The sequence below is a fragment of the Pantherophis guttatus genome, chromosome 1 (assembly GCF_059756535.1).
Source record: "Pantherophis guttatus breed Tessera chromosome 1, ASM5975653v1, whole genome shotgun sequence".
NCBI lineage: Eukaryota > Metazoa > Chordata > Lepidosauria > Squamata > Colubridae > Pantherophis > Pantherophis guttatus.
The window spans coordinates 346,085,550-346,099,852 of record NC_142063.1 but is presented as its reverse complement, the minus strand read 5'-3'; the positions used below and the strand labels follow the sequence as shown (position 1 = coordinate 346,099,852).

Sequence of the window (14,303 nt, the reverse complement as noted above, 5' to 3'; positions counted from 1 at the left end):
ACCCCTGGCTTGAGCCCCTCTTCTTTGGGGCAGCCCCTCAAATATTGGGAGACTGGTATCATGTCACCCCCTAGTCCTTCTTTTCATTAAACTAGACATACCCAGTTCCAGCTACCGTTCTTTTCTATATATAAATTTTACATTTCTTAGTGCTTAATAAACATTGTGGTGTCTGGGTATTTAATTTGCTTAACAGTACCAATTCCATTCTTATTCTCCACCCTTTTTTTCCAACCACTGGCAATAATGTGAATAAAGTAGGAATCATACAGGGCCAGTTACATGAACACTAAAAGACCCTCTCTATTCACATTATTATAAGGGAGAAATGTGCTTGTTTGGAGATTATATTAAAAATCAGTTAAATCCCATTATTGGTAATATATCTTCTGATGAGGCCTAGCTGTCACGGAAGGATAGCCATATGGAAAACATCTGAGTGGCCTCACTGTCAAAGACACAAGGACATGTAGGTTACCAAGAGTTACTTATTACCTAAGGACGGCAATAAATCTCCCGTATTAGTAATTACAGAACTAAGGAAGGTTGTCTAGCTAAAGATAACCTTATAAACTAGACAATAATGGTTTAGTAATTAGGAAGTGTCAATTATCATATAACAATTGTATGTTAACCATAGATGGAAAAATGCATGTGCTCACCAAACCCTTTGTCTTGGAAATATATATAAGCAGTTGTATCGGAGCTTTCCGGGGTTCAGAATTTCAGGTAGAAATCTGGCTCTGAACCTGCGCAATAAACTGTATCTGGCTGACCCAGGAATTTTTTTCAGTCTTTCATTCCATAACAGCAAAATGACTTCCCTGTTTGATAATATTCTGTATCTTCTTTCTGTTTGATTTTCAACGTAAGTCTATCCATTTTCTGCACAATCGAATATCTTCTTAGAGGAACCGTTTATTCCATCAGGTGGGCTTGGCCTAATCTCTTCCCTTTTTTAAATATGTAAATTTTAATCTGTTTTTAAATTATCGGGGTGTTTTAATCTATCTGGGCCAAAATGATTTAATTTGATTTTATCTGGTTTTTAAATTTTTTTGTATCTATGTATTTTATTGTTTGGCTGTTCACCGCCCTGAGTCCTTCGGGAGTAGGGCGGTATACAAATAAACTAAACTAAACTAAACTAAACTAAACTAAACTATGTTTCAGCCTCTGGACCCCTAATCATCTTTGTTGCTCTTCTATGCACACTTTCTACAAAACAGGAAGTGTGCTGGTGAATGTTTGCACCCGGCTGAACCCTGAAAATTTAAATTGCGGACTCGGTTCTGCTGGTCAGAGGCACTCATTGCCCTGCAAGATTAGGGTTCGTGTAGTGGAAGGGAAAAACTTCTTAGAATTTGAGAAATTTCTTGTGTACGAGTCCAGCTCTGGTTGAACGTGAGTCAAGGACAGGCTTTTGAGTAAGTTGGTCACAAAATAGTTTATTTCCCAACACCTCCTGTTCGAAGCTAGGATCTAGACCTGCGAGAGAGGTAGGATTGCCAATAGTGTAAAGCAGGGGTGAAATCAGGGGTGAAATGCTCCCGGTTCAGACCGGATCGCCCGATCCGGTAGAGATGGCGGCGGGTGGTTCGGAGAACCGGTAGCAAAAATCCCTGCCCACCCCCCAATGCCCAGCTGAGTCGCGCGATCATCAGAGGCTGTTTTTTTAAGTTTTAAAAGCATATTTTCTACAACTTCTTCGGCTGAAAAAATGCTTTTAAAAGTAAAAAAAAAAAGCCTCTGATGATCGTGCGGCTCAGCTGGGATCGTCAGAGGCTTTTAAAAGCATTTTTTCTACAACTTCTTGGGCCCAGGAGGTTGTAGAAAAAATGCTTAAAAAAAAAAAATCCTCTGATAACCAGGCAACTCATCTGGGATCATCAGAGGCTTTTAAAAGCATTTTTTCTACAACCTCCTCGGCCCAGGAGGTTGTAGAAAAAATGCTTTTAAAAGAAAAAAGAGCTTCTGATGATCGTGCGGCTCAGCTGGGATCGTCAGAGGCTTTTAAAAGCATTTTATCTACAACTTCTTGGGCCGAGGAGAAAAATGCTTTTAAAAGCCTTTACTTACACATAACAATAATTTTTCTTCATCTAATTTCTACCTCTTATCTCTAACCATTGATAAAATCTATTCCACATTGAATAGTACTCTGTTATCTCCTTTATCTTTTATTTTCAATGTCAATCTATCCATCTCTGCACAGTCCAATATTTTCCAAATTATATTTTCATTCAGTGCGGTGTTCTCATTTTTCCAATATTGGACAAATACAATTCTCGCTGCTGTCAAGACATGTAGCGTTATTTATATAGTCCGGCTTTATCATAATTTTCTGGTATTATGCCTAACAAAAATATTTCTGGCTTTAAATCTATATGCTAAGGATTTATTATAAATTCCAGGGCACTGCTATGTTTAGAAAGATTCTTTTTCCAAGGTCAAATGGGGACTGGAGGTTAAAACATATGAAGAACGGTTGCAGGAACTGGGTATGTCTAGTTTAATGAAAAGAAGGACTAGGGGAGACATGAGAGCAGTGTTAAAATATCTCAGGGGCTGCCCCAAAGAAGAAGAAGTCAAGCTATTCTCCAAAGCACCTGAGGGCAGAACAAGAAGCAATGGGTGGAAACTAATCAAGGAGAGAAGCAATTTAGAACTAAGGAGGAATTTCCCGACAGTGAGGACAATTAACCAGTGGAACAGCCTGCCACCAGAAGTTGTGAATGCTCCAACTCCAAGTTTTTAAGAAGATGTTGGATAACCATTTGTCCAAAGTGGTGTAGGGTTTCCTGCCTAAGCAGGGGGCTGGACTAGAAGACCTCCAAGGTCCCTTCCAACTCTGTTCTTCTAAATTCTAAAAATGCTGCTTTTCTTAGCGCTTATGTGTTTTTTTTTCCCCAGATTTGATTTTTTTTTTTTCCTCAGCGCAGGGAAAACATCAGACAGAGGGCAAGTCAGTTTCTCTCGGTCCCCTCCACAGCTAAGCAAATCCGAGACGCTCCTTATTTACGGAAGCACACAAAAACACGGCTTCCAAGAAGCAAACCCCCCAGGTCCCCCCCCCCAGGAATTAACAAACCATCTTGGCAACTTTCCTTGCCAGCTATTCCTGGAAGATCGGAGGTTTGGCAACCCTCTTCCTTCGAGACGGGCTGTTTTTAGAGGAGGAAAATGAAAATAAATAAATAATAATAATAATAATTCTGTGGTTTAGACCAGTTCCCACAGAGGCAGCCCTGCCAAGGAAACCCTGCCCTTGTTTCTACGCCTGAGAGGTTGCCAAGCTTGGAGAACGTCCCAAAGGAACTTTTTCCAAAAGGCAACTGGACTTTTCTTGGGTTTTATTTGGGGGAAAAAAAAAAAGAGGTTCTGCTTCTCATCCAAGAAGCTGAAAAAAAAAACGGAAGAAACTTCTTGGATGAGAAGCAAAAATGTTTTCATAATATTAAGAAAGGCCTGTTTTGTTTTGTTTTAATTTGATTTATATGCCGCCCTTCTCCGGAGACTCAGGGCGGCTTACAATGTGCTAAGCAATAGCCTTCATACTTTTGTATATTTATACAAAGTCAGCTTATTGCCCCCACAAACTGGGTCCTCAATTTACCCACCTTAGAAAGGATGGAAGGCTGAGTCAACCTTGAGCCTTGGCGAGATTCGAACCTGCAGTAATTGCAGGCAGCTGTTCTTAATAACAGGGTGCTTTAGACCACTGTACTACCAAGGCTCTATATTCTCTTCTTCCTTTCTTCTCCCCTTCTTCTTTGTTTTCTTTTTCTTTCTTTCCTTCCTCCCTTTAGCATTCCTGAGCATTGACTCAAATATATCTGCTTTCTAATGCTTTCTATATCTATATCTATATCTATATCTATATCTATATCTATATCTATATATTAATTTGATTTATATGCCGCCCTTCTCTGGAGACTCAGGGCGGCTTACAGTGCGCTAAGCAATAGCCTTCATCCTTTTGTATATTTATACAAAGTCAGCTTATTGCCCCCACAAACTGGGTCCTCATTTCACCTACCTTAGAAAGGATGGAAGGCTGAGTCAACCTTGAGCCTGGCGAGATTCGAACCTGCAGTAATTGCAGGCAGCTGGTCTTAATAACCAGCTTAATAACAGGGTGCCTTAGACCACTGTACTACCTGTACAGTGTACTGTACACTGTACTACTAGGGCTCTTCAAATGCTCTTGCCCTTTGGAAGAGCATTTTTGGGACAACCGGGATCGCGAATCTCCATAGAAAGGTTTCTCGCCATGGTTGTTAACTGAGTCACATGGTCATGAAGTCAATCTGGCTTCCCTCCCTATGGACAGGTCGCAAAAAGGGATCGTGTGACCCCGGGACACTGAAAACCATCATAAATACGAGTCAGTTGCCCAGGGTTCTGAATTTGGGTCACGTGACCGCGGGGATGCTGCAACGGTCATAAGTGTGAAAAATGGTTGTAAAGTTGCTTTTTTTCAGTGCCGTTCAGGGGTGAAATGCAGCAGGTTCTGACAGGTTCTGGAGAACCGGTAGCGGAAATTTTGAGCAGTTCGGAGAACCGGCAAACACCACCTCCGGCTGGCCCCAGGAGTGGGGTGGGAATTGAGATTTTGCAATATCCTTCCATTGGGTGGGAATGGAGATTTTGCAGTATCCTTCCCCCAGAGTGGGGTGGGAATGGGGATGTTGCAGTATCCTTCCACTGGAGTGGGGTTGGAATGGAGATTTTGCAATATCATTCCCCCCAGAAGTGGAGTGGGAATAGGGATTTTACAGTATGCTTCCCCCAGGAGTGGGGTGGGAATGGAGATTTTGCAATATCCTTCCACTGGAGTGGGGAGGGAATGGGGATTTTGTAGTATCCTTCCCCTGGAGTGGGGTTGGAATGGAGATTTTGCAATATCCTTCCATTGGAGTGGGGAGGGAATGGGGATTTTGCAATATCCTTCCATTGGGTGGGAATGGAGATTTTGCAGTATCCTTCCCCCTGGAGTGGGGTGGGAATGCGGATGTTGCAGTATCCTTCCACTGGAGTGGGGTTGGAATGGAGATTTTGCAATATCATTCCCCCAGGAGTGGAGTGGGAATGGGGATTTTACAGTATGCTTCCCCCAGGAGTGGGGTGGGAATGGAGATTTTGCAATATCCTTCCACTGGAGTGGGGAGGGAATGGGGATTTTGTAGTATCCTTCCCCTGGAGTGGGGTTGGAATGGAGATTTTGCAATATCCTTCCATTGGAGTAGGGAGGGAATGGGGATTTTGCAATATCCTTCCATTGCGTGGGAATGGGGATGTTGCAGTATCCTTCCCCCAGGAGTGGGGAGGGAATGGGGATTTTGCAGTATGCTTCCCCCAGGAGTGGGGTGGGAATGGAGATTTTGCAGTATCCTTCCCCTGCCATGCCTGCCCAGCCATGCCACGCCACGCCCACAGAACCAGTAGTAAAAAAAAAAATTAGATTTCACCACTGGTGCCATTGTAACTTCAAGCGGTCACTAAATGGAGACAGTGGCAAGTCGAGCACTACCAACATTTAAAGGCTCCTTTGTCAAGGCTGAAAGTCAGTTTCCCTCTTCGCAAACATTTCTACTTGGGAGGGGTTTTTGCCCCCCCCCATGAGAGCGGTTATCCTTCCCCTCCTCCCTTCTTGTGACTCATATAAACAACTGCAGGGAAAAAAAACTCAATCTCGGCCCCATCAAAAGGAAGTTTTGTTTTATTTACGCCAGAGCGCAGATGCCGTGGGATGCCAGGGTGTGCTGCGCAATTGCATTCCAGAGCTGCACCCAGGGTTATTCCAGAGCATTGGAGGGGAGGGACAGCTCCAGGGTTGCCAGAGGTTTGCGTTGCAGCGAGCTGGAAAACACACCCATGCTCCAAGGCAGCCAGAGAGGGAGGGTGGAAGCGGTGCATGGGGATGGAACAAACATTTTTCACCCTGGGTGACTTTAAGAGGGGTGGACTTCCACTCCCAGAATTCCCCAGCCAGCAATGCTTTAAGAGGGGTGGGCTTCCACTCCCAGAATTCCCCAGCCAGCCATGCTTTAAGAGGGGTGGGCTTCCACTCCCAGAATCCCCCAGCCAGCAATGCTTTAAGAGGCGTGGATTTCAACTCCCAGAATTCCCCAGCCAGCCATGCTTTAAGAGGGGTGGACTTCCACTCCCAGAATTCCCCAGCCAGCCATGCTTTAAGAGGGGTGGACTTCCACTCCCAGAATCCCCCATCCAGCCATGCTTTAAGAGGGGTGGACTTCCACTCCCAGAATCCCCCAGCCAGCCATGCTTTAAGAGGGGTGGGCTTCCACTCCCAGAATCCCCCATCCAGCCATGCTTTAAGAGGGGTGGGCTTCCACTCCCAGAATTCCCCATCCAGCCATGCTTTAAGATGGGTGGGCTTCCACTCCCAGAATCCCCCATCCAGCCATGCTTTAAGAGGGGTGGGCTTCCACTCCCAGAATTCCCCAGCCAGCCATGCTTTAAGAGGGGTGGACTTCCACTCCCAGAATTCCCCAGCCAGCCATGCTTTAAGATGGGTGGACTTCCACTCCCAGAATCCCCCACTCAGCCATGCTTTAAGAGGGGAGGACTTCCACTCCCAGAATCCCCCAGCCAGCCATGCTTTAAGATGGGTGGACTTCCACTCCCAGAATCCCCCACTCAGCCATGCTTTAAGAGGGGTGGACTTCCACTCCCAGAATCCCCCACTCAGCCATGCTTTAAGATGGATGGACTTCCACTCCCAGAATCCCCCACTCAGCCATGCTTTAAGAGGGGTGGGCTTCCACTCCCAGAATCCCCCACTCAGCCATGCTTTAAGAGGGGTGGACTTCCACTCCCAGAATCCCCCACTCAGCCATGCTTTAAGATGGATGGACTTCCACTCCCAGAATCCCCCACTCAGCCATGCTTTAAGAGGGGTGGGCTTCCACTCCCAGAATCCCCCACTCAGCCATGCTTTAAGAGGGGTGGACTTCCACTCCCAGAATCCCCCACTCAGCCATGCTTTAAGAGGTGTTTAACAGTAACAGAGTTGGAAGGGACCTTGGAGGTTATCTAGTCCAACCCCCTGGTCACGAAGAGACCTGTTCTAGGGAGGACTTCTAGAATTTAGACCTTCCAGATTCTGTCGCTACAGCCACTATCAATAAAATGGAAAAATTTAGGCTAATTTATAGGCAGTCTGTGAGTTACAACTATTTCTTTAGTGACCATTCGACACTGAAAAAAGTGATTTATGACCATTTTTCACATTTAAGACCATTACAGCATCCCCATGTTCAGAGGATCAGAATTCAGATGCTCACATTTATGACGGTCGCAGTGTCCCGGGGTTATGTGATCGATCCTCTTTTGCGACCTTCTGACCAGCAAAATCAACGGGGAAGCAAATTCCCTTCACAACTGTATTACTAACTTTACAACTGCGATTCACTTAACAACGTGGCAAGAAAGCTCATCAAGTGGTGGTGGGGGGGAGAAGTGGGGGAGAAACTTACCTCAGAACTGTCTCGGTTAGCGCCAGAAATGTTTTGGCCTCGAGCATGGTCCTAAATCGAGGACTTACCCGTATCTTTTAGCGGCCCTTTTGGAAATCATCGGCGCTTAGATAAAAAAAAAACGATTTCCCTCATCTGGGCCGTGTTTTGTTAATCAACAGGACCAAACCTTGGTCCCCGATTAACCTAGTTTTCATTCAGCAGGCGACGGGAAGCTGTGTTTCCGCCCGCTCTCTTTCCCCAAACGATCCAGAGTTCGCCTTGGTTGTTGTCACACCGTTGAGGTCAGAAGGATTTGATTTGATCCTCGGTTTCCCCGCTGTCGCTTTCCACCGGCCTCGCGTGACCGAAATCTGCCAGGTGTTCAGCAGAAAAGATTGGTATCTGTCAGAAATGGTGTAGGCGTAGAGTCTCCTGCTTGGGTGAGGGGTGAGGGTTGGACTAGATGACCTGCAAGGTCCCTTCCCAACTCTGGTAATCAGTTAATTGTGTGAAAAAGAATGCCAGATTCACTGTTTAAATATATATATATATATTTATACAGTTTTCTTTAATATACATAAGTATTCAATAAACAGTGTATTGTTTGGGTCTTTTTATTATCATTATCATTATTATATAATTAAAATGATACATTTTAAAATGTTCAGTTGACTGAGTTTCATGCTTAATCAATAAAGTAAATAATAATAATAATAATAATAATAATAATAATAATAATAATAATATAATAATAATAATTATTATTTTGACTTACTCGGAACAGCTTACATCCTCTGACGATACCTTAACAGTTCCTAGGTCCTTGGTTAGGACTCGAGCTGCTGAGCTATTAACCAGCCTCAAAGGCTGTGAATCTCACTAAAGATTAAATAATAATAATAATAATAATAATAATAATAATAATAATAATAACAACATCCTCCGATGATACCTTAACAGTTCCTAGGTCCTTGGTTAGGACTTGAGCTGCGGAGCTATTAACCAGCCTCAAAGGCTGTGAATCTCACTAAAGATTAAATAATAATAATAATAATAATAATTATTATTATTATTATTATTATTATTATTATTATTATTATTATTTTGACTTCCTCGGAACAGCTTACATCCTCTGACGATACCTTAACAGTTCCTAGGTCCTTGGTTAGGACTCGAGCTGCTGAGCTATTAACTAGCCTCAAAGGCTGTGAATCTCACTAAAGATTAAATAATAATAATAATAATAATTATTATTATTATTTTGACTTCCTCGGAACAGCTTATATCCTCCGACGATACCTTAACAGTTCCTAGGTCCTTGGTTAGGACTCGAGCTGCTGAGCTATTATCCAGCCTCAAAGGCTGTGAATCTCACTAAAAATTAAATAATAATAATAATAATAATAATAATTCAGAACATCTATCTACTCAGAACATCATATATGCCTAGGACGCTGGCAGCAACCCATATCAACCATTAGCACCAGTCAATCATATTTGTGACACATTTTTAAATGTTCAGTTGACTGAGTTTCATGTTTAATGAATAAAAGAGATATAATAATAATAATAATAATAATAATAATAATAATAATAATCTTTATTTATATATAGTAATGTTCTTCCCACTTCTAATTTCTACTTTAATTATCTAACCATTGGTAAAACAAATCCCAAGTTAAAAAAAATATTCTGTATCCTCTTTATCCTTTATCTTTAAAGTTAACCTATCCATTTCCCCACACTCTAACATATATTTTTTTAATTATATTTTCATCTGGAAGAGTTTCCTCATTTTTCCAATGTTGTGCAAATACAATTCTTGCTGCTGCCGTCCAAACGTGTAATATTAAATATACGTTCCCTTCATTGTATTTTTCTGGCAAAATACCTAACAAAAATATTTCTGGCTTTAAAATCTATATGTTGCTTCGCTTTCGATCTGGGATTTTTAAACGGCAGTTTATCAGGATTTGGGCCAGTCAAAATAATAATTGCGCTAATCTTTTGCCCGGCTCCAGTGGCCTAAAAGATTCGTTTGCCATTGTCCCGAGGAACAAGAAGGGGCAGTCCTCGACGTATGACCGCAATGGACGGAGCGCAAAACGTCTCTCGTTAAAGCAAGATAATAGTTAAGGGAGGTTTGCCCCATTTTGCAATTTCACTGCGGTTCTTAAGTTAGTAACCTGGTTGTTAAGTGAATTTGGCTTCCCCCTTGATTGACGTGGCAAGCCATTTGTATATAAAGAGAGAGCGAACGTCACTCCTTTGTAGGACTGATGATGTTACCTAACTGGGTCATGAAATGTCTAGCAAGAAAACAACCAAGCTCGGAGAGCACCAAGGACCCCACAGCCGTCCTCCTCCTCCTCCTCCTCCTCCTCCTCCTCCTCCTCCTCCTCCTCCTCAAACTCCTTTCCCTTCTAGCACTGATGAGGTTGTCTAGTTGGGTCATGAAACGTCTGCAAGAAAAATACCAAGATCGGAGAGCATCCAGGAGCCCACAGTTCAATCCCAAGCTACACATATTCTCGCATATTGAAATTCTTCCCTTGTATTTTTAATCCACTCTTTCTGGTCCTTCCTTTTGGGGAAACAGAGAATAAATTCACTTGGATTTCTAGGTGAGAATCCTTCAGGTTTTTAAAGGCCATATGTGATTGCATGGTTTGTGTTAGAATTAGAATTTTATTTTTGTTTGTTATTTCCTTCCTTCCTTCCTTCCTCTTTTTTCTTTCTTTCTTTCTTTCTTTCATTCTTTCCTTCCTTCCTTTTCCTTCCTTTCTCCCTCCCTTTCTTTCTTTTCTTTCTTTCTTTCTTTCATTCATTCTTTCCTTCCTTCCTTCCTCCCTCTTTCTTTTCTTTCTTTTTCTTTTCTTTCCTTCCTTCCTTCCTCTTTCTTTTTTCTTTCTTTCATTCATTCTTTCCTTCCTTCCTTTTCCTTCCTTCCTCCCTCCCTTTCTTTCTTTTCTTTCTTTCATTCTTTCATTCATTCTTTCCTTCCTTCCTTCCTTCCTTCCTCTTTCTTTCTTTCTTTCTTTTTCTTTTCTTTCCTTCCTTCCTTCTTCTTTCTTTCTTTCTTCTTTCTTTCTTTCATTCATTCTTTCATTCCTTCCTTTTCCTTCCTTCCTCCCTCCCTCCCTTTCTTTCTTTTTCTTTCATTCTTTCCTTCCTTCCTTTTTTCCTCCCTCCCTCCCTCCCTCCCTCCCTCCCTCCCTCCCTCTTTCTTTCTTTCTTTCTTTCTTTCTTTCTTTCTTTCTTTCTTTCTTTTTTTCTTCTTCCTTCCTTCCTTCCTTCCTTCCTTCCTTCCTTCCTTCCTTTATTCATTTCTAGGAAACTTCCAGATCATCCGTCTGCCGAGTGGGACGTCCCTCTCCTCGCAGAGCTGATCCTCTCACAAATCGAAACCCACCACATTGATTTGGTAATTTAGTATTTTAAATATTTCCAATTTACTTCAACTTTTCTTTGCTTTACAGACATGCGAAGGTCTTGAATCAGGGGTGTCAAACTCCCCTCTCCTCCGCTGTTCCCTCCCTCCCTCCCTTCCCTTTTTCTCCTTCCTTCCTTCTCCTACCCTGCCCTACCCCCCTGCATCCTTACCACAACTCCCCTGTCCCTCCCTCCCTTTTCTTCCTCCTCTCCTCCCTTCCTTTTCTTACCTCTATTACACCCTAACCCTTGTCTCCCCTCTTCCTCCCTTCCTTCTTTCCTTCCTCTCTCTCCTCCCCTCCTCTCTTCTTCCCTCCCTCCCTTTCTCCCCTCCCCTGTCCTCTTCACTTCTTACCTTCCTTCCTTCTCTCTTCCTTTTCTCCTTCCTTCCTTCCTTCTCTCTCCCTTTTGTCCTTTCTTCCTTCCTTCCTCTTCCTTCCTTCCTCTCTTCCTCCCTCCCTCCCTTCCATCCTCCTTCCCTTCCTTTTCTTACCTCTACTACAATCTAACCCTTGTCTCCCCTCTTCCTCCCTTCCTTCTTTCCTTCCTCTCTCTCCTCCCCTCCTCTCTTCTTCCCTCCCTCCCTCCCTTTCTCCCCTCCCCTGTCCTCTTCACTCCTTACCTTCCTTCCTTCTCTCTTCCTTTTCTCCTTCCTTCCTTCTCTCTCCCTTTTGTCCTTCCTTCCTTCCTCGCTTCCTTCTTTCCTCTCTTCCTCCCTCCCTCCCTTCCATCCTCCTTCCCTTCCTTTTCTTACCTCTACTACAATCTAACCCTTGTCTCCCCTCTTCCTCCCTTCCTTCTTTCCTTCCTCTCTCTCCTCCCCTCCTCTCTTCTTCCCTCCCTCCCTCCCTTTCTCCCCTCCCCTGTCCTCTTCACTCCTTACCTTCCTTCCTTCTCTCTTCCTTTTCTCCTTCCTTCCTTCCTTCTCTCTCCCTTTTGTCCTTTCTTCCTTCCTTCCTCTTCCTTCCTTCCTCTCTTCCTCCCTCCCTCCCTTCCATCCTCCTTCCCTTCCTTTTCTTACCTCTACTACAATCTAACCCTTGTCTCCCCTCTTCCTCCCTTCCTTCTTTCCTTCCTCTCTCTCCTCCCCTCCTCTCTTCTTCCCTCCCTCCCTCCCTTTCTCCCCTCCCCTGTCCTCTTCACTCCTTACCTTCCTTCCTTCTCTCTTCCTTTTCTCCTTCCTTCCTTCTCTCTCCCTTTTGTCCTTCCTTCCTTCCTCGCTTCCTTCTTTCCTCTCTTCCTCCCTCCCTCCCTCCCTCCCTCCCTCCCTCCCTTCCTTCCTTCCTTCCTTCCTTCCTTCCTTCCTTCCTTCCTGTGTAATTCTGTGATAAGTGGATAACACCTTCCCCTTGAGTTAAAAAATATATATATCACACACAATTTTTGTGGTTCTTTCCATCCAGGTTGTAACCTTTGACGCCAGAGGTGTGAGTGGCCACCCAAACCACCGATCGGTTTACTCGGCTGTCAGGTACGGTCTGCCTCCCTCCCTGTCATTAAATGAAGTTCATGGATCCCATCAGTTGTCCTAGGCCCGGGAACCAGAGGCCAGGTGCAATTACAAAAAAAAAATATGGCAAGAATTGCATGAGAAAATGTTTTCTGGTCCCAAATGAGGGGATTCTCTGCTGGGAAGCGGCTTGAATCTGCAGGTCTTGCAAAAGAAGGGAAATTTCAATTAGCAGGTGATAGTGGCTTCATTTGATTGATTGATGGCGTTTCTCTACAGACGGTCCTCGGCTTACAACACCTTGTTCAGCGTCGTTGCAACATTAAACGGCCACTAAACAAGGTGTTGTAAGCCGAGGTACCGGTAGTCCTTGACTTAGACCACAATGGATCCCAAATTTCAGTTGCTAGGCAAGTAGATTTCCCCCCGTTTTACGGCCTTTTGGCCGCCGTTGTTAAGCGAATCGCTGCAGCGGTTCAGTGAGTCGCACGGTTGTTAAGTGAATCTGGCTTTCCCAGGAGGTCGCAAAAGAGGACCGGGGGACTCCTGGACACTGCGGCCGTCATAACTGCGAGCTGGTGGCCGAGCGTCCGAATTTTGATCATGTGACCTGGGACATAGGCAGAAATGGTCGTAAGTGTGAAACATGGTCATAAGTCACTTTTTTCAGGGCCGTCGTGACTTCAAACGGTCATTAAACGAGTGGTTGGAAGTGAAAGACTACCTTCAGGGCTTCAGGGACCCACCAGTCCCCCAAGGGCCTTGTCTGCAGATTGATGCAACCTTGCAAATCTCATGCCGTTAGCAAGGGGGGGGGATTGTAACTTTTGGAGGTTCCCCGTTGGCAGCTCCTCTCCAGAACACGCGCAGCGCTCAGATTTGGCAAAAAAATAAAAACATTTTTTAAAGAGGAGGCTGCCCCCTACTGGTCTTCCAGAGCAACAAGAATAGGATAGGATAGGATAGGATAAGAATTCGATTAGAATAGAATTAGAATTAAATAGAAGGATAGAATAGAATAGAATAGAATAGAATAGAATAGAATAGAATAGAATTAGAATTAGAATTAGAATTAGAATGAATTAGAATTAGAATTAAATAGAAGAATAGAATAGAATAGAATAGAATAGAATAGAATAGAATAGAATAGAATAGAATAGAATTAGAATGAATTAGAATTAGAATTAAATAGAAGGATGGAATAGAATAGAATTAGAATTAGAATGAATTAGAATTAGAATTAAATAGAAGGATAGAATAGAATAGAATAGAATAGAATAGAATAGAATTAGAATTAGAATTAGAATTAGAATGAATTAGAATTAGAATTAAATAGAAGGATAGAATAGAATAGAATAGAATAGAATAGAATAGAATAGAATAGAATAGAATAGAATTAGAATTAGAATGAATTAGAATTAGAATTAAATAGAAGGATGGAATAGAATAGAATTAGAATTAGAATGAATTAGAATTAGAATTAGAATTAGAATTAAATAGAAGGATAGAATAGAATAGAATAGAATAGAATAGAATAGAATAGAATAGAATAGAATTAGAATTAATTAAAATTAGAATTAAATAGAAGGATGGAATAGAATAGAATTAGAATTAGAATTAGAATTAGAATTAATTAGAATTAGAATTAGAATTAAATAGAAGGATGGAATAGAATAGAATAGAATTAGAATTAGAATTAGAATTAGAATTAATTAGAATTAGAATTAGAATTAAATAGAAGAATGGAATAGAATAGAATCAGAATTAGAATTAGAATTAGAATTAATTAGAATTAGAATTAAATAGAAGGATGGAATAGAATAGAAAAGAAAAGAAAAGAATAGAACATAAAATATGGAATGGAATGGAATGGAATGGAATAGAAATGAAAAGAAACAAAAAGAGAAACAAGAATAGAACAGAGCAGGGGTAGTCAA

General features: G+C 42.5%; 1 protein-coding gene across 1 annotated transcript in view; it reads left to right on the top strand.

Moving 5' to 3' along the window:
* The window catches only part of PIGL (phosphatidylinositol glycan anchor biosynthesis class L), a 31,726-nt gene that overhangs the window by 7,049 nt on the left and 10,374 nt on the right, over window positions 1-14,303 (top strand). Inside the window, exons 3-4 of the mRNA XM_060685571.2 lie at window positions 10,818-10,908; window positions 12,320-12,387. Of these exons, the coding sequence (XP_060541554.2) occupies window positions 10,818-10,908; window positions 12,320-12,387 (159 nt within the window). The remainder of the gene's footprint in view (window positions 1-10,817; window positions 10,909-12,319; window positions 12,388-14,303) is intronic.